The sequence below is a fragment of the Emiliania huxleyi genome (genome assembly GCF_000372725.1).
Source record: "Emiliania huxleyi CCMP1516 chromosome Unknown EMIHUscaffold_16, whole genome shotgun sequence".
In the NCBI taxonomy this organism is placed as follows: Eukaryota; Haptophyta; order Isochrysidales; family Noelaerhabdaceae; genus Emiliania; species Emiliania huxleyi.
Genome location: NW_005200982.1, coordinates 644,227 through 665,382, shown reverse-complemented (window position 1 = coordinate 665,382; position 21,156 = coordinate 644,227). Strand labels below are relative to the sequence as shown.

Below are 21,156 nucleotides of genomic sequence, written 5' to 3'. Positions count from 1 at the left end.
CAATCTCTGTTTGAAAGGTGTGGGCCGGGCATTTCAAATGTTCGGTTGCGGTAGTGAGCCTCCAACTCGATCGGGCTCTCTGCAGTCGATGGTTGCACGTGGGCGTCTCTGCGGGCTTGCGCTTCGCGGGCTTGGAGACGCGCACTTTGCGTTTCGGATAACTTCATGTGTATGTAGTAGCTCTTACGTACATTCCAACCCAGTGAGCGCGGCAGTGATGACTGCCCCATCCTCTCCGAAGATTCGTTCACCGGCTTCTCCGACTGCGCTGATTGGTAGGGCCCCCAAGGGCCTAGAAATCGCGCCTCCCTCTCCCTTGTCTCCCAGTAGCTAAAAGTCGTCACATTCCCAGAGGAAGGAGGACTGCATACGAACGACTCTCTATCTGGCTGCCCAGATCTAAAATTAGAGCGGCCGCGGAAGTGGGGCCGTGCACGCTCGTGCAGACGCCGTTCACCCGCCCAGGCTTCGGCGACAGCAATTGCGCAGAATACAACCAGACCGCTGGCAACGACGTTGCGATCACGTATCGGGACTCGGTCCGCGAGTTCTACCCGCACTCTGGAATGGTTGGCGTTGGCAGGCGCATTGCCTTCGAGCAGCCACAGATACCGAAAACCCCTCTCACGGGAGCCACGCGATGGAAGCCCAAGACGGCAGACAAGTTGAATCTGCTGATGATCATATCTGACCAGCATCGCTGGGACTGCCTGGGTGAGGCCGGCAACACCATAATCCATACGCCGAATTTGGATCAGCTTGCCAGGGACGGTGCGCACTTCACCAAGGCCTACACCGTCTGCCCAATTTGCGCCCCGTCCCGAACCAGCATGTTGGCCGGCCAAAGTCCTGAGCAGACCAAAGTACGAGGCAACGGGGACCTTACCACAGCTCCTCGCCGGATGACCTACGACCGCGTGCTCCTCGAAAGCGGCTGGAGTGGCGAATACAAAGGCAAGTACCACTCTCCCTATCAGTATACGCGGGACGAGCATGACAAGACGTACTACAGCCAGCCTGTGCAATGGATGAATGGCAAAGGCCCGTCAAACCCACCAAAAGGCATTCAATCGCTCACTGATACGTACAGGTCTTACCTCGACTTGCATGAGCCCCTGCAGCAGCTGCTGCCGGGCCAACTGTTGGATTCCTGTTATCGGCGGCCGTACTGGGCAGATGTGGCTGATCTCCGATACGAGCAGGCCTTCAACAAATCTCTTCTTGCGCTGTCGAATCACTTGATCAGGCAAGGACACGCAGACAAAGTTCCCAAATCCCCTCAGCAGAATGTAAATGGCCGTCTTGCTCTCTCTGCCAACCACAGCTACAGTGCACTCACTCTCGACGACGCCATGGCAGCCCTCGACAGACTGAAGGGCGTGCCATTTGCCCTGACAGTGTCATTTGACGCCCCGCATCCACCGTTCATCACTCCCTATCCATTCTACGGCATGTACCCGAGCGGCTCCATTCCGGACCCGACCACTGTGGAAGACCCCAAGACCGCTTCTCCCTACCATCATCCGCATCATCCGCGCTCGCCGTCTGGCGACGAGGCTCAAGTGCGGCAGCAAACCTCGAACTATTACGGCATGATTGCACAGAACGACAAGATGGTGGGCGAACTGCTGAGCCGACTCGACCAGTTGAATCTGGCATCCCGCACACTTGTCATCTACGTCTCGGACCACGGCGAGATGCTCGGAGACCACCACATGCAGTCCAAGAATATTTTCTATGAGGGGTCAGTACACATCCCGCTGATCATGCGACTGCCCGGCGTGATACCTGCTGGCAAGGTCGTGAGCGAGCCTGTGTCTAACATGGCGCTATTCGGTACCATCACCGATTATCTCGGTCTTCCTGGGCTCGCGCCCAGCACCAGCGAGAGCCTGCGCCCGCTGATTGAGGGCACAAAGAGCAATGGATCGGTGATCTTCTCTTTCTGGGATACCGACGTTGAGCCTGCGTACATGGCATTGGATGGTCGCTTCAAGCTCATGATTGGTCGAAAAGAGACGGGGGGTGGAGTGGACGCTCTGTATGACTTGCAGAATGACCCTACGGAGGTGATCAACCTCCTGCGCAGCCCGTACGTGTCGAGGCCTCTCTCGCAGCTCCACCCACACGAGAAGGATGATATCGTGCCCTTGGACAAGGCTCGCCGCCTGCAAACGGCGCTGGTTGATTGGCTAGAGGATACTGGGTCGCAGTACGCTTCTGCAGTCGCGAAACGGCAGATGAACACGGGTCACATCAACCAGGTACCCCTGCTGGTGACGCCCATGCCAGACGTCACGTGGCGAGTTGGCCAGCCCAATACGCTAACTATACCTGCCGGAACATTCCTCGACGTGGACGGCGACCACCTGACGTTTAGCGGTACCCTGGACAGGGGCAATCTTCCGCAGTGGCTCCAAGTCCACCCCGACGACGGGAGGGTGCGCGGCACGCCTCCGAGCAAGGGAAGGTACCTTCTTCGCCTCACTGCGACCGATCACAAAGCCGGAGGCGCATTCGTGGAGCTTCAGCTGGAGGCTAAGTGAGGCCACGGGGCAGCGTGTGGCTGTCTGCTAGGAAGCCGCCGGATATAACTGGGGTGGCCCCCCACTTTGCAAATTCGGCCCCGCCGACCCCGCCAACAGGCCGGGGCGGGCCCGGCAGGCCCGGCCTGCCCCGCCAACACCGCCAACGGGCCCGGCCCGGTCCGAAGACTCAGACCCCAGGGGTACCGCCTCGGCCGCTCCTGCCCCTGGGGGCGGCGGGCCCGTGGGTACGGCTTTAGGGGGGGGTGGGCTCACTCCAGGTCTAGCAGCCGTCTGCGTCCTGGTCGTGGTGTCCTACGTCTCCCTCCCTCTCGAGCACCTCCTCCGAGCACCTCCTCGAGCACCTGTGCACCTCCCATCCCTCGTTTGGGTTTCTGTTTTATTTATTTCTTTTGTTGAGTAATTATTCAACACATACATCTCAACCGTCAACGCTCCGCCAGTGCCCAGACCGACCCAAAAACCATTTCCTCACATGTTCTCTCCCCGCTCGAGGGCCGATATGACTGCCGCCGCCGCACCGCTCGCGCCCAACGGGCAACTCCCAGCGCCACCACGGAACAAACGGGTCAACACACCAAACGAGGAGAACGTCAGCCAAGCACGCGGAGACGCGACGCTCGCGGGGGCGGCCGACACTAGACCACAGTAGCGCTGCGACGGTGCGACAGCGTGCGCCGCCGGAGGGGGCGGCGACAGGAAACCGCGATAGAGTGGCGGGCAGACCACGGCATCACCGCGCTGCGTGGAAAGCACCGCGAAACGGGAAGCCGGGCGATGCGTTCGCACGCCTCACCACTGCGGGCGCGGGTAGCCGCCCATGCCTTGCTGCGGCATGCCTCCCCCCATGCCGCCTCCCATGCCGCCTCCCATGCCGCCTCCCGGCATGCCTACGGCAGGGGCGAATGGAGAGAGGTGAAAAGAAGCAAAGACGGCCGCGCACGCTCCTCAGAGCAGAGTCACCTCCCATCTGGCCGTACGTCCCCTGCTGGGGCATGCCTACAGACAGAAAGCGGGGGGAGTGTGAGACCACTCGGCGCTGTGGCCCGACCGAGGCGCGCCGACCATCTCCTGGGATATCCCGCCCATCCCCTCTCTGGTCGTCGCTTCTCTTCTACAAACATACCGCCCATCTGCTGGGGCATCCCGCCCATGCCTTGCATCTGCGGCATGCCTTGCATCTGCGGGTTCCCGCCGTAGCCGCCTGGGCAGGGGATGGGGCGAAAGAAGGGGGGGGGGGGGGGGGGCCCTTTGTTTTGTGGGTAAAGCCCCTGTTTACTGGGGGGGGGGGGGGGGGTGGTGGTGGTTTTTGGGGGGGGTGGGGGGGGGGGCCCCCCAACCCCTGCTTTTTTTGAAAACCCCCCGTTGAGGGGGGAAAACCCCCCCCCATGGGAATCCCCCCCCCTGAGGGGCCCCCCAAAAACGGGGGGGGAAAAAAAGGGGTCCCACCCCCCTCTCTCAAACCATTTTGGGATTTTGGCAAATCCCTGCCAAAATTTTGGGAAATTTCGGGGGCCCCCATCGGTCGCATTCCGCCTTGCATCATGCCCATGCCGCCTCCCGGCATGCCTGCAAGAGGGAAAATGGAGAACTGGTGGGAAAGGAAAACGCCTGGAATCGGCCCTCCTAGGAGCAAGGCGGCCTCCCATTCCCATGCCACCGCCCATCGGCGCGCCTCCCATCGGGCCCATTCCTCCCATCGGGCCCATACCGCCTCCGGGCATGCCTACAGACGGGGGAGGGGGGGGGTTGGGGATGCCATCCGGCGCTTCTTCCGCGCCTGTTGGAGGCGGAGCTCACCGCCCATCCCCATGCCGCCGCCCATCCCCATCTGCGGCATGCCTACACGCCGAACAGATCGGCTGCGCTCTCGAATCAGATCGGGGCATGTGCCAGGGGGGCGGCGGGCAGGCGAGAGGGCGGAACGGGGCCCAGTGGGGAAAGGCAGAGTCGGAGCTTGTCGCACCTCCCATCCCCATTCCTCCGCCCATCGGCATCCCTCCGCCCATGGACATGCCCTACGGAAGTGGACGGGAAGAGGAATTGAGGGCAAGCGTGGCGGCAGAGCTGAGCGTCCGAGGCGAGCGGCAGAGCGCGAGCGTCGGAGCGCGCATACATTCGAGACGTGCCCCCCGGCTCCGAGTGCCCGACCGGGAGTGTCTCGGGAGTGTCCTGGAAGTGCGCCCCGCGCCTGCATGCCCATCTGCATGGCGCCCATCGCGCCGCCGCCGCCGCCGCCGAACATCGCCATGATGTTGTCCTACATAGCCGAGTCGTGGCCGAGATGCGGCCGAGATCTAAGCCGAAATGCCCCGAACGTGGCCTCGGCGCGGTCCTTCTTGTCGGGCTGCGGGGCCGCCGGCTGCCCTCCGCCGTTGCCAAAGTCGCCGAAGTCGCCAAAGCTGGTTTGCTGCGCCGCCGCTGCCGCCGCCTGCGGCTGCGGCGTCGCCTCGAAGGCCCCAAAGCCGTTGTTGGCGGCCGGCGCGGGCGCGACCGCGTCGAAGTCGCCGAGGAGGTCCGGCCTGCGCGGTACAAGTCCCGGGAAAATCACATGCCATGTACTTGCGGGCCGTTGGCATGGCCGTGTGAAGTGGAGCGCGAGGCGCCCAGCAGCCTGTGGCGGCTCGTGGGAGGCGGGGTCGACGGCAGGAGGAAGGGGCCGTGTCTCACCCGTTATCCGTCTTTGGCGGTGCCGCGGCCGGGATGTGCACGCGCGCGGCGGCCGGCTGCGCCCGCGGCTGCTGCTGCGGCGCATGGGTTGGCGCCGGCGTCGGCGCGGGCGCGGCGGGCGGCGGCGCGGCGGGCGCGGGGCCGCCGCCATTGGCGAGGAACTCCTCCTGGCTGCCGTTCGCCGCCCAGCGCTTGTTCTCATACTTGTCGCGGATGAACGCCTGTGCGGGACACGTCCTGGGCGCGTCACGCACCATGACGCGTGGGCCAGTCGTCTCGTGCTTGTCGCGGAGGAGAAGCCTTGTGCACGTGGTTCTGCGCGTTCGAGTCCTGCGGGCGGGGCAGCGGCGTGTGGGCTGCGCTCCGAGCGGAAATCCCGGCTGACCTCGGCGAATCGCTCTTCGAGGCGGTCGCCGCCAAGTGCATCCCGATCCTGCCCCCCCTGGCTCGCCCTCCCCTTCGTGGGGGAGTCTCCCGGGTCGGACGAGAGCCGCGGCGCCGCGTGCTAGCAACTGCTCGGCACAGCATTCGGCCTTGCAACTCCGGTTGCCTGTCCTGCTACTCCTACTGCGCGGCTGGGGAGCCTCGAGCGTCGGCTTGCGGTCGTTGGGCCCGATGTTGGCCTCCCAGTAGGCGGTGGCCTTGGTGTTGCCCCACCTGCGCAAATTTGGTCGAAGGGTGAACGTCTCTGCACGCGGGCGCGAGGCTGCCCCGCGCACCCAACGATAGGCGGCCGCCTCGGCATCCAGAGCGCGCGGCGCGGCGCGGCGGCGAACTGCGCGTGCTCTGCATCTGCGTGACCCATCATCTTCGCTCTATCTCGGCTCCATTTTCGCTCCATCTAGGCTTCATCTCGGGTGGATCTCGGCTCCATCTCCGCTCCATCTGTGCCTCTCCATCTGCGCCACCCAGTCGTCGTTCCACGAGTCGAGGTTGAGCGAGCGAACCTTTGTGGTGGGTGAGCGGGGTTTGAAGGTGAGGGTCGATCGTGAGGGTCGGTGGTGGGGTGGTGGTGGGGTGGCGGGGTGGCGAGGGGGAGCATGTACGCAGGTGAGCAGGTGGCGACGTGGTGAGGGGGAGCTTTGAGGTGCTGTTGGCGAGTGCGCGCGCCTTTGAGATGTGCACGCCGAGGTTGCGGTGGATGCCCGAGCACTGGAAGCAGATGAAGCTGCCGAGATTAACCGACGCCCACGCGTTCTGCGCCACTGCGGTTTGCCGGCGCGAGGGGGGCGGGGCCGTGAGACACAGGCGGCGGGGAGTGGGCAGGCGGGTGGCAGCAGCTCACATCGCGCGGGGCAGTCTGCACAGCGGTTGTTGCCCGGCCGCTTGATGAGCGCCATGAGCCGCTTGCGATTGCGATCCGCCTCCTTCGCGTCCGCCTTGTAGTTGCTCACTGCGGGGGCAACCGGCGCATGTGAGTGGCGTGCCACCGTCGGTGTCACAGAGCGCCGCTCGGCGTGGGGAATGGGCGTCGGTGCCAGCGCGACGGACGGGGCGGGGCCGGCGCCCACGGGCGGGGCCGGGGGGGCGGCGCGCACTCGACGGCATCTGAGACATGGTTCGCGGCTTTTGCGCAAGACGACCGTCGTAGTACAAACACGCCGCAGAAGCTCGGAGCGGCGCTTTACGCAAAAAAATTCGAAGAACGCCGGAAACTCAAAAAAGTCCTCGCTCGGCGGAGGTGTGTACGCAGATAGGCGAGAGAAGCCTCAGCCACGCAAGGGGTCGGCGTTTGGCCTTTCCGCTCGCACCCGCCTCGTGATTTCTTGTTGGTCTTCAAAAATCTCTCTCGCACCCTGCCTGGTTCTTTTGTGTTTCCTGCTAGTTTCCCTACAGCACCCTCTAGTTTCCTGGGGAAACTCCGTGGAAATCATCAATTTCCCGGGCTCTGAGCCGAGTCTGAGCACAGTCTGAGGCTGGTTTGGGCCCCAAACAAATCAGCCAAATCGCTAATCGGCAAAATACCCAGGTATTTTGCGGGTATAGCGTATACCTACCTGGAAACCCCCGGGTATACCTGGAAAATACCCGCGTAGTTTGCCGGTTTCCTCGGTTTCGCCTCAGATTTTGCCCCAAACCAGCTCTCAGACTCAGGCGTCAGGGGAAACTCGAGAGTTGCCAGAATGGAGCAGGAATGGAAACTTCCGGGAACTCAAAGTGCTGGGGACACTCTGGTTTCCTTTTTGGTTTCCGCCCTTATTCCAAGTCGGCGTCGGCAGGGAGGGAGGGTTGGCCTGTGTACCCAGGTTTCCGGAAACCAAAAAGGAAACGAGAGGGTCCCCAGCACTTTTCGTTTCCGGAAATTTGCAGGGAAACCAGAGGGTGTTTGGAGCTCCATTCAGCATTCTGGCAACTCTCGAGTTTCCCCTGAGTCTGAGAGCTGGTCTGGGGCAAAATCTGAGGCGAAACCGATGAAACCGGCAAAATACCTGGATAATTTCCAGGGTATACCCCCGGGGTTTTCCAGGTACTCGCCGCATCAGCGAGCGCGCTCGTGTCAGCTCGCCGCTGCTTCTGGTGGCCTGCCGCTGCTTGGCCGCCGCGCTCGCACTGGCTCCGCTCAACGACATTGTGAGGACGGGTGGATCCGTCTCCGCCTCCGCCACCGCCGCCGCCGCCGTCGCCTCCCCCGCCACCCCTTCCGCCGCTCGTCAAGCCGCGGCAGCTATCGCCGCTCGTCAAGCCGCGGCCACGATCAAACCTCGCGCCTATTTCACCATTGTCGTCGCCGACGTCGCCTCTGAATGCCTCAAGTGGAACGTCTATGAGCAGTCGGCCCCTTGTGATTGTCCTTGGGATGCCCAAGACCGGGACAGAGTCCATCGCAAAGTTCTTCACCTGCAATAAATGGAAGTCATCGCACTGGACATGCCCCGGTCACGGGTATTGTGGCCAATGTCTCCTGCGTTGGGTCGCGGCAGTGGCAGGGAGTTCTATCGCGGATGGAGCGGACCTGCTGCGAGAGGCTTGCGGTGATTTCGACGTGTTCAGCCAAATAGACTATGAGCCGTCTGGGGCGTGCCTCTTCCCCCAGGTGACTTACCTCCCCACGCTGCTGCGCTACCTTCCCAACGCCTACTTTGTACTCAACACGCGGCCGACTGCTCATTGGCTGTCGAGTGCCGCGCAGTGGGGCAATATGCTGGAGCGGCTGACTCAGGCATGCCCCATAAATCCACGCAACTCAACTGGCCTTGGGCAGTGGTACGAAGCGATATTGTCCGCGCATCGCAAGCCCTGCGCAATGCAGATGTCCGTCACATTGATTGAGGTTAACCTTGAAAATGCGACCGTCCCCATGTTGGGAGGCATAAACGACTTCTTCTCCGTCAAGTCAAAAGCCGTATGCCTGGACGTGCATTCACGCACAGGGGCAAAGTGTCGAATGCTGGCGGCCCAACACTCTCGAACGCCAGCTTCTTGGCCCCGCCCTGACCGCCCGCCATAGCCACAGACAAGCGCCGCCGCGAGCCGGAAGGCAAGGCGTGTTGATGTTGCTGCACGAGGCCAGCAGAATTTTTTTTTCTGAAAGTCACCCTCCCGCCCGCTTCTGCCATCGGGGTGGTCCAGCGTCAGCGCGCTCGCGTGCAGGCAGAGGCGCGGCGCGGCAGCCGCCGCCTCGTCGCTGAATCCAGGGCTCGCACCTCAACCTCTCACAGACCAGCGCATAGCGCCCGGAGGTATTTTCTTCTCATACTCGTACAACTGTGAACGCCAATGTTGAACGCCAAAAAACGTGCCGTCGCCGGCGGCGAGCCCACCGCGACGCCGCCGCCGGCCACGCCCGAGACGGGTCCTCCTCGCACGATGCCGCCGTGGAAGCCGTGGCCCAGTGGCCGCCCGGCGGTGGAGTCGGAGTCGCTACCGACAACGCCGGTGCGGCTGCGGCGGCTGCTCGGCCAGGCTGAGGACAGGCTGCGGTGGAGCCTCCCGCCACCGCCGCCCGCGCCGCCGTCAGCGCCGTCAGGGCCGAGGCGGCCGCCGGGAATACACGTCTCCGCCGCGCGGCTCTTCTACGCCGCCGCGTCGTCCGCCGCGCCGGCCGCATCTCCCGCCTCGCCGCCGCTCTTGCACCCCGAAGTCTCGCTCGCCGACCCGGCCTCGCGCGCGGCGCTCGAGCGAGAACTCGCTGCGCTCGAGCCGCGGCTGGACACGGTGAGCTGCACCCGCACCGCACCGCACCGCCGCCGGACGGCCGCGGCGCCACGAGGGCTGTCTCTGACGGCGCCGCCTCGCCCTCCCCGACCCAGGTGGGCACGCGCGCCGACGCAGCGCAGCGAACGGCACCGCGAGGCTCGACCTCCGACTCTCGCCGCCGGTTTGACGAGGCGCTGCTGCTGGTGCAGCGGGAGGTCGTCCGACGCTCGAGGCAGGTGCGGCGGCCGCCCCACACCGATGTCGCACCGTCCCCGGGGGTATCTCCTGAGCCGACCCGGGGCCGCACCCCTCTTGTCTTGCCACTCAATTCCCTTGTCCTATTCACCACCGCTGGCACCCGCCGCGCGCACACCGCTCCGCGCCTCGCCTTGGCCGCCCCGCCCGTCTCTGCTCGCCCGCGCAAAGCGCATGAGTGGCCCTCTCCTCCGGCGCAGGCGGAGCTCTCCGCCGCGAGCGACCCGTGGGTGCGCGACAGCCATCCTTTCAACGCGGCGGTCGCGGCGGCTGCCGAAAGTCGCCTGCAAGCGCCGCGACGGCTCGGACTCTGGGCGGCGAAGGTGCGGTCGCGGCCGCCGCCCGTGCCGAGGTGGGTCCGCTGATGAACGGCCGCCGGAGATCGAGACTAAACTCGGAGCTCGAAAACGGAAAAGTGAGCATCTCGGGAAAAAACGACAAGTTTATCGTGGTGCTCCTTGTCGGTTGTCCTTCTTCTCCGAAACTGATCGTTTGGGGTTTATAACGCCATCGCGTAGAGTGTATACACCGCGACCGAGAATACACCCCATTATATACCGCCGTTACGGCTTCTCCACTCTGCGCTCCCCTCGCCGCGACGTTTCCCGGTCCCTACCCAGCCCGTACACGTACGATGCCGCACCGGGACAGCCCGCACAAAATGTCACCCCGTCGAGTCGTAGACCACCGTGCCGTCGGCCTCGAGGCCGGACCCCACCCACTCGGCGAGCTCCTCGAGCGCGCCGTCTTCGACGTGCAGGTAAAAGTGCTGCGCAACGCACTCGCCGACGTCGATCTCTCCGCCCGAGCCCATCTCGTCGTCAAAGTCTGCCTCCAAGTCGATGGCGGCGTCGGCGCCATCGCCGGCGCCGGCGGGGACGTAGACCGACTCGAACGGCTCCGCCTCGACTGTCAGGACACGCCGCCCGCCATCTGCGCCCGTCCGCGCGAGCTGCCCCCACATCTTGCCGGACACGCGCGTCCGGCGGCGCGCCGCGTCGAAACGCGTGAGGGTCGCCGTCGCACGGAGCCAGCTCAGCTTCGCCCAGCCAAAGCGCTCGGCGAGCTGTGCGCACTCGTCGGCGCTTGCCTCCACCTGCGAGCGGTGCGTGTGCGCGACGCGTCTCGCACCGCTAGCCTGCTGGGCCGCGGAGATGCTCTCACTGACAAGCGCGAGTGTGCGAGGGCGCGAGAGCGGCAGCAGTGCAGCGTCACCTCGAGCGACGAGCGCCTCTCCGAGAGGACGACCAGTCTCGAGAGCTCCGGGCCGCTGCTCGCCGCGAGGACAGGCGCCGACCTCGAGGCGCTCGGGTATCGCAGCGGCCCGCGCAGCGTCGGCCAGGCGAGCGAGTACGAGGCGGCGGCCAAACAGAACATATGCACAGTGATACATATGAGAGAGATCGCCGTGCTAAGCTCGCTTCCGAGCTCTCACGCCGCGCGTAGGGCCCCTAGGGGCCTAGAGAACACAACCCCCTCTCTCTTTTCTCCCAGTAAGCTAAAAAAGTACGTACATATGCACAGTGATACAGTTGTACACACACAAATGTGTATAAGCCCGCGGCGTTTCTTTTGTGCTCGGCAGCTTGGGTGTTGTTGGCAAACCAAGACACAGATCGTTTGTAAGGTAGATCCACCGCGGTTTCCCTCTCTTCACGCCGGAATTTCACACCGGAAAAGAAATTTCCGCGTATCCCACTTATCCCCAGTTCCCCACCCAAGCTGATCTGATTGATTGATGCTTGTGATTGAGCTTGCTTGTACATAGGTTTTGATATTTTTGTTGTAAGTATTGTTAGGTTTTGTTTCGTAGGTTGGTCAGTAGGGCTTAAGTGGCCTGCCAGAGGCACGCGGCCTGGCGCTGGCGGGAGGCTGAGGGAGGGTGTAGAGGATGTAGAGTGTAGAGCGCTGTAGAGCTGTAGAGATGTAGAGCGCTCTGGAGCGCTGTAGAGCTGTAGAGCTCTACTTCCGCCGCGGGACGATGTGAGTCGCCTGTAGTGTGTAGAGCGATGTAGAGCGCGATTTTGCTGTAGAGTTTGTTGATTGTTGTAGAGGCTCTACAGCCAAACCGCCGGGAAGGCAGTGACTCAAAGAGGTCGAGCCGCGCTAATGGGTTGTCTCCCGAGCTTACTGGAGCTCTGATGGACGGCCCTGACTATCCCTGACACACAGAGAGTCACTCTGACGGCACACAACACCCTATAACTGCGTCATGACCAGCCTGCGTCGCCGGTGCCGCATTCGTCGCAGTGCTTCTTTAGCAGGCGGTGGACTGTCGGCTGCGAGGACGGTCGCATTTGCGTGAGGCGAGGCGAGCATTTAGACGCGTTGCATGCGCCATGTGTGTGTGTGTGTGTGTGTGTGTGTGTGTGTGTGTGTGTGTGTGTGTGTGTGTGTGTGTGTGTGTGTGTGTGTGTGTGTGTGTGTGTGTGTGTGCTCGCTCGCTCGCTCGCGCGCGCCGCTTGCGCGATCGCGCGCGCTGCGCGAGCCGCCCTGCCCGCTGCGCTGCTAGGGTTGCGCTGCGGGAAGGGCTCGATGGCCGTTCCTAGAGCTCTCCTCGTCGCTCCCCTCGTAGAGCGAGGGCTCGTTGGACTCGAGGCGTGGGCCGCCGTCGTAGGGGGAGCGGGCGGCTCCGCGAGCGACGCTCGCCCAGTCCTTCTTGTTGCTCTTGACCTCGCCGCCGCCGCCGCCACGGCCGCGGCCGCCGCGCCGCCCGCGGCTCGTGCCGAGCCTAACTGCGCTCGGCATGCGCTTGTAGACGGTGTCCTTGAAGGCGGTGTGGAGGAGCGCCTCGAAGTTGACGCACGGCGCGTAGCGGCAGCGAGCGCTGGTCTTGCACGGGAGGGCGGTCTGGTTGAAGTTTGGGCAGTAGCCAAGCCCGTCGCGCGCCGCCATCGCCTTGACCTTGCCCGCTGCGCGCGCGACCTCGACCTTGTTGTCGACGATGACGCTCTGGAAGGTCTTCTTCTTCGCGACGTTCGCCGCTACGGCGCGCCTGGCCTTGAGTGCCTGCGCGGCGCACTGCGCGTCGTGGATGATGTCGGCGTTGGTCAACCCAAATGCGCGGCAGGAGGGGCAGAGTTTGTTGCCGAGGACCTGTGGTGCCACCCGGCAAAAATTCTTTTTCGCAGTTGCCGCCCCGATCAAAAAGCACGCCTGCTCGACCGCCGAGAGTCCGTTTTTGGAGATCACCACGCGCATCGCAAATTCTTTTTGGCAGCTGTGCCGCGCGATTGAAACAGCTGCTCGCGCGATCCTGACAAGGGGGCAGTGCGCCAGCATCGTTTAAATTCTTTTTCGCACTTGCCGCCCCCTCAGGTTTTCGCAGTTGCCGGCGGGCGGAGGCGATCAAGGCGCGACGAGGGGCAGGTCACGACGACCTCGCACGGGGCGGCTGAATCGTGCAGAAAGAAAGGAACAAAACGGACAAGCCAAGGGAGGGATGGGAGGACGGCACGCCGCCACCACACAGGGATTTTAAGGAAGGAGAGGGGTGTGGTGCGGCTGAAATCGTGCGTGTGCGAGAGGCGACAGGTTAATTCTTTTGGCAGTTGGCGGTCAAAGCACCGGCATTTTCGAGCAGTAGCCACCCATGGTCCTCTCCTCCATCTCCGCCAACGCGCGCCCCAGCGCGAGCCGTTCGCGCGGGCAGCAAAAGTCGCCGTGCACGCGCTCGCAGACCCGCATCACCGCCGCCGAGGCGCCCGCGCCCGTGGACGAGCTTCCGGACGAGCTGCTCGTGCACGCGCTCTGCCACCTTGCTCGCACAGAGGCGGTGCCCGGCGGGCTCGAGCCCGGCGAGTCGCTGCTGCATCCCGGGCGGGACGCGATCGTCCTCGGGCCCTCGTCGCGCGCCATGCGCGCCTGCGCGCGCACCTCCTCCGTCTCCCGGCGCTGGCGCGCTCTGGCGCAGGCGACGCCGCCGTGGAAGCAGCTGCACGACCTGTCCCACCCCGACGGCGCGCTCGACTGGGATCAGTTCGGCGTGGTGCCTGACGACGCGGGCGGCAAGACGTGGACGGCGAGCTCCACCAGCCGCGAGGAGGGCAAGCAGGACCAGTGGCACACCGTCGAGACCGAGGGGGGCGAGCGGTTTGTCATGCTGATCCGGAAATGCAGCGAGGAGGGCATCTCTTACGACGTGGTGCGCTGGATCGGCTGCCTGCAGGGCATGCACCACCCGTGCATCGCCGCCCTCAAGCTCGTGAGCGCGGTCCACGAGGAGCCGGTGCTCGAGAGGGACCCCGCCGCGGGCGAGCCGCCGCCCGGCATCACGCACGTCAACGCCGGCTTCGAGTACGCCGACACGTCCATGCAGAAGGTCGTGTACGGCACGCTGGAGCGGACGTCGCACACGGTCCTCGGCCGCGCGCTGCCGCCGCTGATGATGCGCTCGTGGCTCTACCAGGTCCTCAGCGCGCTCGCCTACTCGCACGCGCGCGGCGTGCCGCACGGCAACCTGGCGCCGTACCGCATCCTCGCGCTCACGCTCAACGAGGAGGAGGACCACTACCTGGTCAAGCTGGGCGACTTTGGCTTCTCGCCGCCCGCCGCCGCGCTGTGCAACGAGGAGCTGCCGATCCGCCCGAGCCGCGCCTCGCCCGAGCTGAGCTCGGAGACGGAGCGCAAGCGGTACGGCTCGGCCAACGACCTGTGGGCGCTCGGCACCGTCTTCGCCGAGGCGGCGTGCGGCCACCGCGAGCCCAACGTGTACATGATGATCCAGGACCTGGAGGAGGTCAGCGACCAGGAGATGCGCGCCAGCCTGCACATGATCTGCGAGGACGGCCGCGACCTGATGCGCAAGCTCATGCGGCACGAGCCGGCGGACCGCATCACCGCGGCCGAGGCGCTCTGCCACCCGTACTTTGACGGCATCGCGGAGGAGTGCCCGGTCATCGCGCGCCACCTGCCGCGCAGCATGCCGCCGCCGCCGCGCTTCCTCGAGCTCTCGCTGCCCCACGCGTGGGCGCCCGGCCAGAACTTCCTCGCCCGGCAGCCCGAGGTGAACCAGCGCATGTGGGCCATCCTGTGGGACTGGCTCTCGGTCGTCTCGCACAAGTTCAAGTTCGTGCCGCGCTCGCTGCAGCTGGCGTGCGACTTCATGCGCCGCTACCTGGGCGTCGTCGACGTCGCGCGCGAGCGGCTGCAGCTCGTCGGCATCGGCGCGCTCTGCCTCGCGTGCAAGCACGAGGAGGTGATGATCCCGAACATGGCCGACTTTGTGTACATCTGCGACAAAGCCTACCCGCTCGAGGCGCTGATGAGCATGGAGATCGAGATGCTCAACACGCTCGACCTGCACCTGAACCTGCCGACCGCGCACGACTACCTCCTCCCCCTGCTCCGCACCTTCGGCGCCGTGCCGGCCGAGCCGGACGGCGAGGAGCCAGCGCCGCTCGCCGCGTGGTGCGAGTGCCTCACGCTTGTCGGCCTCGCGCGGCTCGAGGTCGCGGTCCGCGCGCCCGCCCAGCTGGCGCGGTGCGTCGCCACGCTGGCCGGGCTGCTCTCCCGCGGCGTCGTCAACGAGATCGTCCAGGCCGACGGCAGCCGCGCCTCGGGCAGGCTCGGCGGCAAGCTCCGCCAGCGGTGCTGCTTCCTCGAGGGCGCCGAGGACTGGGACTGCCTCGCCGAGCTGGTGGACACGCTGCAGGGGGCGGTCGTCGACGACCGCGAGATCCTGACCAAGTGCAACCCCAAGTTCGTGGACCTCAAGAAGCTGCCCGAGATCCTCGACGAGTACGCCGACTCGACCCGCCGCAGCGCCGACCACCTCAAGGCGCGCGACGTGCGCGCGATGCTCGACGGGCACTACTCGGCGGAGCGCTGCGTCGAGCTGAAGAAGTACGACGAGTTCCCCGTTGACGGTGCGGCGATGCCGAGGAAGGGCGCCTACCTGCGCGGCACCACCAAAGGCGGGATGCACGTCTTCAACATCGCGGCAGTCACGTGCGCCATCGGGCAGCAGCTGCTGGTCGAGGAGGGGCGCCTCGCCGCCGGCCACTGAGGAGGCGGCGGCCTAGCGAGGGCGAACGCGGCTCCGGTCGCCAGAGCCGCATGCCCCACCCATGCGCGGGCGTTCGCCGCCCAGCGGCCGCCAGCTCGCCGCGCGTCACTGGGCGCAGGGTTGTCCCCTGCAGCTGACACATGGACCGTACAATGTGCGCATCCCCCCCCGGAATAGATAGAGAGCGAATGCCTCGCGGGCCTTAGTCGCTGTCGCACGCGCCGCGCACGGCTATCGTACCCTCGCCCGCCTCGGCGAGAGTTCGCCCGCCCCCAGAGCGCCACGTGCCTGGGGTGTGTGGCACTAGCACAGCTGACTGAGCAGTCAGCTTCAGCACATCCTTCTGCAGTGATACAGTGTTTCATCATCATCTCGGCCTCACATGGTCTCGTTCATAGAGACATCGATTTGCTCTGTCGTAAAAATGTCCGCTTCCCTCCTGAATGCTAAGTAAGATAGAGCGGTTCCGGTAACTACAAACCAAACTACAAAAATAGATATATACAAAGCTTGCGTCAGAGAATCGAGCGACAATTCAAGTTGCGAAATAGGGCGGCGAACCGTCGGTCGGAGAAGTCTTCAGGCGTACGAGGATCAGGATGCCTAGCCGTGGTGGCAATGCTTGGACTCACACAACCCCCCCTCTGCGGTGCTAAGGAGGGGCACGCCCCGACACGACGCCACGCCCGGACGGACGGACTCGCTTCGCCGTTTTTGGCGAGCAAAGAACGAACTTCCAATATTTGACCGTCGGCGGTAAAATTTGTCGACCGGCCAATTGCTGAGACGCCCGTGAATACGTTGCTGAACTCTGCTTCCCCTTCCCTAGTCACCGTGGCCCAACGGGGTCAAGCCTGCACGGGCTGCGTGACGCAAGCCGCAAGGACTTAGTAGCAAGGGGCACGAGGCACGAGGAGGCCCGTCTCTACAGACCCGGCGGCTCCGCGTGCATGACGACCCTCTTCCACGTCTTTGCGGTTGCCGCACCCGCCAAACGAGCGGCCGCGGAAGTGGGGCCGTGCGCGCTCGTGCAGACGCCGTTCACCCGCCCAGACTTTGGCGACAGCAATTGCGCCGAATACTTGAACTTGCCGCTCTCGTCGCCACCCAACTGCTCTGAGGGGTCCACGAGAGTGCCCCGTATCTACCATGCAGTTGGCGGCAGCGCGGAGCGCCCATCCAACGTGGCCATGAATGCTGCCGTTCACCTCGATGGCTTTGTGGTGAACTATCACGACGACGAGTCGGCGTTCGAGTACGTGACCAAGCACTGCGGGCGAGAGGCCGGGCAGGCGTACCGCTGCCTGCTCGCCCCCGCGTTTCGCGCCGATCTCTTCCGCTTCTGCGCCCTGTCCGCCGAAGGCGGCGTCTACCTGGATACCGATCTCGTGCTGCTCAAGCCGATTGCCAGCGTAGTCGACATGTGTGACGCGGGCGCGACCATCGGCCGTGACATTTCGGGGGCCGACGAACGGAAGCAGATGATCCTCGCGAGCGTGCCGTCGCACCCGCTCCCCCGCTGCATGCTCGACTCGATCCTCCGCAACGTCCGACAGCGATTCGTCCCTCCCAAGGGCAGGCCGCTTATGCTCACCGGCCCCGAGCTGCTGGACTGGTGCTACAACCAGACGGCTGGCAACGACGTTGCGATCACGTATCGGGACTCGGTCCGCGCGACCTACCCGCACTCTGGAATGGTCGGCGTCGGTGGGCTCGTTGCCTTCGAGCAGCCAAACGACATGGACTACATCTATACAGACGAGTGCACTCTCTCCGTGCCACCGAGCGACGCGGCGGCGACGCCCCCCCAAATGGCCAAAACGGCCTCCACTCAGGGGGGTCGGCACATTACCACGGGCATCTCGCCCAGCATCTCGCACTCGGAGCAACAGAGCTGGTGCATGCTGAACGGCCTCGGTCCCAACTGCACTACGACGCCGCAACTGGTGAAGCTCGTCAAGCAGGCCCAGTCCCCTATGCCACCGATCAGCGGCTGGATGAAAAACGACCCAGCGGTGCCTCTTCCGCGCTTGCAGCTGCTGCGCCCGCCCGCGCAACCCAACGAGGAGATCAACATCTGCTACGTCCACGTGAACAAGGCCGGCGGCCTGTCGGGAATCAAAGCGTTCCGTAAGTTTCAAGATGCTGGGATGATCAACCAGCTCGTCGAGCTGCACGGCCTCGAGCCAGGCGAAAGCTCCCCCCGGACGGGGAAGAAGGGATCGACGAATTGGTTTAGTCAGTGGAGTGCGCCGATGAGCCCCAACGCGTGCACCATCGGTGGCTTTCAAGAGGGTGTTCATCCAGGGATCACGATGGCCTTCAAGGTGGTCCTCTGGGTGCGAGACCCGATCACGCGGGTGATCTCCTCGTGGAACTTCTTGCGAACCAAACCGAGGGCTGATGCATGGGGTGACCAGATGCAGGCGGAGGCGAGAGAATGGGATTACATGAGAAACTACATGCAACACACGCTCAAAATGAACATGTCTACCAGCTTTCATGGCAGCGGGTTTGCCGAAGCGGTTGCGGCCGCTCACGCGGCTGGCGGTTTGGCCGAGCTGATCATGAACCTCGGCCACGCTCGCGCCACGCTTGCACGCTACCTCTTTGAAGGGGACGGCTCAATGGCTTCCGCAAGTCGCATTGCGTTCGTAGGACGTGTGGAGGCGTTTGGCGAGGACTGGGCTCGATTGGTCGACCTTCTTGGACTCACGAAACAGTACCAGGGAAGGCCGTCGTTGAAGCCGCCTCAAACTCACAGTACTGCGCGTGGCGGCTCACTGCTCAGCAGCACAAGTGTGCTGGCGCTGCGCAAGGCGCTGTCGCTGTCGTACGCCAGCATCTGGTGGCTCCAATCAAATGGGCTGCTGCCGGTCGGCTACTATGAGACCATCTCTTCCCGTGAGGACTACGAGGACTGAGAAACCACGCCTCACAGAGCGGGATAGCTCGCGACCTGGGCAAGGGCGGTGAAGCAGACTGTGCTGCGTGTGTGCATGTGTGCGTGATCTGACTTCGGGATGGCCCTTGAAGGGCCTTCCCGACTATGGACCGTCCTCTATTTAGCTAAGGTACAGGTATGTTGAGCCGCAGCTGTCAGCCACAGCTGTGTCTGAATCTCTGAATTATCTCTCTCCCCCCCCCACACACACGCCACAGAGCCCAACACTTTTTTTGGAAAGATTAACGTATAACGCATAAGACCCTCGCCCCTAGGTCGCGCGCACGCGGCACTGCGCAGGGCCTCCACCCAGCACTCAGCTCCCAGGCGCCACCAAAGGGCCAGGCCGCAGGGGCGCGGTCGCTGCCTCGCACGGGCGGGTGTGCTGGCTGCTGATGCCAGTGTGTGGCAGTGAGCTCGGGAGTGTGGAGAGGGTGTGCCATAGTGGCACTCTCTGACCCGTGTGCTCTCGTTGGTCTCGCTGTTAATAAAATTTGAAACACTCCGCACTCTCTAAACGCAGGTTTTTCACGATTGTGCATGAGCGATATGTGTGCGAGGAGAAGATGGCGTACCGCAACGTCTGGAAGGGTGGCAACAATTTTTTCCGCGGCAACATGCGAGCGAGCATGGAGAACTGCACAGCGGTAAGCAAGAAGTTCAACGTGGACAACATGGAAAAGGCTTTTGAATTCTCCTTCGTGCGAGATCCTTTCTCGCACTTTGTCTCGGGCTATCGCGAGGCGACGATGCGCACATACAAGCAGTGCTGCAACGCCCCTACTCAAGAGGGCGCGCTACCCACACCCCATCCTGGGTGGCCGCAGCCAATTTCCGTACCCGGGTTTCCCCCCCCCCTCGGGTGGCAGTGCCGGTACGACTGCAGCCTGTTCGTCGGCGAGGGCACCAAGACGCTCGCAAAGGCGGTGATGAGCGACATTCTCGACCTGAGTCTGTCTCACGGATCCCACTGGAACCCGAACTTCAAACACGTCGCTCTCATGTTCGCCAACATCCTTGGCGAGAGGAGCTGGCACAGACCTGATTTCATCGGGCGACTGGAGTCCATCGGCTCGGACTGGGACCGAATGTGCGCCCTTCACGGCTGCCCGAAGCGCCTTGCTACATATGACAAACTCGATAAGAGCGCGGGCCAGCACCAAGCGACGTCGAGCGACCAGTACGGACACGGCGCAGGCCTGATAGCCTTGTTTGAGGAGGAGCCTCGCCTGAAAAATGCTGTCCGCAAGCTGCTTCGCCTGGATGAGGACTGCTTGCGTGAGCACACCGTGCCCGCAAGCGGCACGGGAACGCGGCGGCTGCGTGACGCGGGCGACTTTATTGAGCTGGACTCGTGGCTCGAGCGGTGACAACGAGGCACACGCAAGCGTGACAACCATATACTATCCCTCTCTCCAGGTTGCTAGCCTCTGCTGCGAGGAGACCTCGTCCGCTAAAAACAACTCCCTTGGGAACGGCGTCGCGCCGTGCCTGGCAGCCCACGCATCCCGAAGCATGCGGATGCGCTCCAACTCGGTGGCCTTGGATGTCGAGTTGGAGCTCGCCCGTGAGGAGGTCACCGCACTCACACTGTCGCTGTGGTTGACCGCTGCCAAGCACCCCGGACGCTGCGCGCACGGGTTGCGCCGGCAGACGCTGCACCCGCCACGAGTGTCGGAGGAGCAGTCGCACTCGCCGCTGTCGTGCTCTCCTCCTCCACGGCCGCCGGCTGAGACTCCTCTCCGCCGCTCTCCATGTCGCCTTCAGAGAGGGCAAAGAAAATCTGACAGTCTGGAGCACGTCGTGGCACGCCGTACGATCGGCTGCAGCCATATAGCGAGTACTCGAGTAGACGGAGATGTTGATGGTTCGATCCTCCCCAGAGTCGAACTGGCAGCCACTCGCACCGAGGAGGCGAGGTGTGGCTACGTGACCCGAAAAGGCCAGAGTCAAGAGCAACCCTCGAGCTGGGTCGCTCATATACTCAACACGCCCCCACGACGCAGCACGAGGTTGCTGCTGTATATCCGATACCGCCGTGTTTCGAGGTAGGGCAGGCGTTCCGGGACGCGAGTTCCCCCGGGTTACCTTGGGCACTATTTTCGATCTTTTTCGTAGCTCACACACGAAGGGACTCAAATCTTCGCAGACCGCCGTCGACCTGGGAGATCTCACCGGAGGTACCATGTTGATGGTTCGATCCTCCCCAGAGTCGAACTGGCAGCCACTCGCACCGAGGAGGCGAGGTGTGGCTACGTGACCCGAAAAGGCCAGAGTCAAGAGCAACCCTCGAGCTGGGTCGCTCATATACTCAACAGGAGAGAATCGAAAAAAATTTCGGGTGACGAGTGACGGGTGACGGCCCGATTTTCTGAGATCCGAGCGCGCGCGCGCGCCCCCACCCGGGTGACGGGGTGACGAGGTGACGGCCGATTATATCTTATATTTATATATAGTAATATCACCCTTTGCGCAGCAACACCTTAAACTTTTCAGGCCCTCCATCCAAATTCGGGTCGGAGCGTAGCGGAGTGGGCCCCGAGTTTGAAAAGGGCGACGAACGCTTGCGTCCTAGCCTCCAACAACGCCTCCCCGGC

At 63.8% G+C, this 21,156-nt stretch overlaps 8 protein-coding genes across 8 annotated transcripts; 5 read left to right on the top strand and 3 right to left on the bottom strand.

Annotated features, from left to right (window-relative positions):
* Positions 1–88: 88 nt before the first annotated feature.
* Positions 89–2,546, top strand: EMIHUDRAFT_202442 (hypothetical protein; the record flags this gene model as incomplete). The annotated part of the gene is made up of 2 exons (XM_005785579.1): positions 89–167; positions 466–2,546. 2 exons carry the CDS (start codon positions 89–91, stop codon positions 2,544–2,546), a joined length of 2,160 nt encoding a protein of 719 aa, XP_005785636.1.
* Positions 2,547–3,338: 792 nt separating this feature from the next.
* EMIHUDRAFT_631906 (hypothetical protein) lies at positions 3,339–6,773 on the bottom strand (the record flags this gene model as incomplete). Its single annotated transcript, XM_005785658.1, has 15 exons — positions 3,339–3,436; positions 3,510–3,545; positions 3,673–3,750; positions 3,887–3,950; positions 4,063–4,115; positions 4,189–4,272; positions 4,347–4,388; positions 4,513–4,564; positions 4,738–4,806; positions 4,865–5,068; positions 5,399–5,873; positions 6,108–6,163; positions 6,327–6,421; positions 6,502–6,609; positions 6,755–6,773. The coding sequence occupies 15 exons, from the start codon at positions 6,771–6,773 to the stop codon at positions 3,339–3,341; spliced, it is 1,533 nt and encodes a 510-aa protein (XP_005785715.1).
* A 1,207-nt stretch (positions 6,774–7,980) lies between these two features.
* Positions 7,981–8,651, top strand: EMIHUDRAFT_202440 (hypothetical protein; the record flags this gene model as incomplete). The annotated part of the gene is made up of 2 exons (XM_005785578.1): positions 7,981–8,516; positions 8,588–8,651. 2 exons carry the CDS (start codon positions 7,981–7,983, stop codon positions 8,649–8,651), a joined length of 600 nt encoding a protein of 199 aa, XP_005785635.1.
* A 1,457-nt stretch (positions 8,652–10,108) lies between these two features.
* On the bottom strand, positions 10,109–11,008 carry EMIHUDRAFT_462635 (hypothetical protein). The gene is made up of 2 exons (XM_005785577.1): positions 10,824–11,008; positions 10,109–10,704 (listed from the first exon to the last, which is right to left on the bottom strand). Exons 1-2 carry the CDS (start codon positions 10,983–10,985, stop codon positions 10,273–10,275), a joined length of 594 nt encoding a protein of 197 aa, XP_005785634.1. The 5' UTR covers positions 10,986–11,008; the 3' UTR covers positions 10,109–10,272.
* Positions 11,009–12,116: 1,108 nt separating this feature from the next.
* EMIHUDRAFT_98894 (hypothetical protein) lies at positions 12,117–12,809 on the bottom strand (the record flags this gene model as incomplete). Its single annotated transcript, XM_005785576.1, has 1 exon — positions 12,117–12,809. The coding sequence occupies one exon, from the start codon at positions 12,807–12,809 to the stop codon at positions 12,117–12,119; it is 693 nt and encodes a 230-aa protein (XP_005785633.1).
* A 375-nt stretch (positions 12,810–13,184) lies between these two features.
* EMIHUDRAFT_352444 (hypothetical protein) lies at positions 13,185–14,019 on the top strand (the record flags this gene model as incomplete). Its single annotated transcript, XM_005785575.1, has 1 exon — positions 13,185–14,019. A coding segment is annotated over exon 1 (793 nt), but the record flags the coding sequence as incomplete, so codon positions are not given.
* Positions 14,020–14,625: 606 nt separating this feature from the next.
* On the top strand, positions 14,626–14,808 carry EMIHUDRAFT_60845 (hypothetical protein; the record flags this gene model as incomplete). Its single annotated transcript, XM_005785574.1, has 1 exon — positions 14,626–14,808. A coding segment is annotated over one exon (183 nt), but the record flags the coding sequence as incomplete, so codon positions are not given.
* Positions 14,809–15,405: 597 nt separating this feature from the next.
* EMIHUDRAFT_309514 (hypothetical protein) lies at positions 15,406–15,615 on the top strand (the record flags this gene model as incomplete). Its single annotated transcript, XM_005785573.1, has 1 exon — positions 15,406–15,615. The coding sequence occupies one exon, from the start codon at positions 15,406–15,408 to the stop codon at positions 15,613–15,615; it is 210 nt and encodes a 69-aa protein (XP_005785630.1).
* Positions 15,616–21,156: the final 5,541 nt, after the last annotated feature.

What these genes read in the sequence shown, in the direction of transcription:
- EMIHUDRAFT_462635 (XM_005785577.1), bottom strand. Translation starts at nt 10,985, where the DNA reads ATGTTCTGTTTGGCCGCCGCCTCGTACTCGCTCGCCTGGCCGACGCTG. An exon ending in AGAGGCGCTCGTCGCTCGAG is followed by an intron (nt 10,705 to 10,823) that starts GTGACGCTGCAC and finishes CACCGCTCGCAG; the next exon opens with GTGGAGGCAAGCGCCGACGA.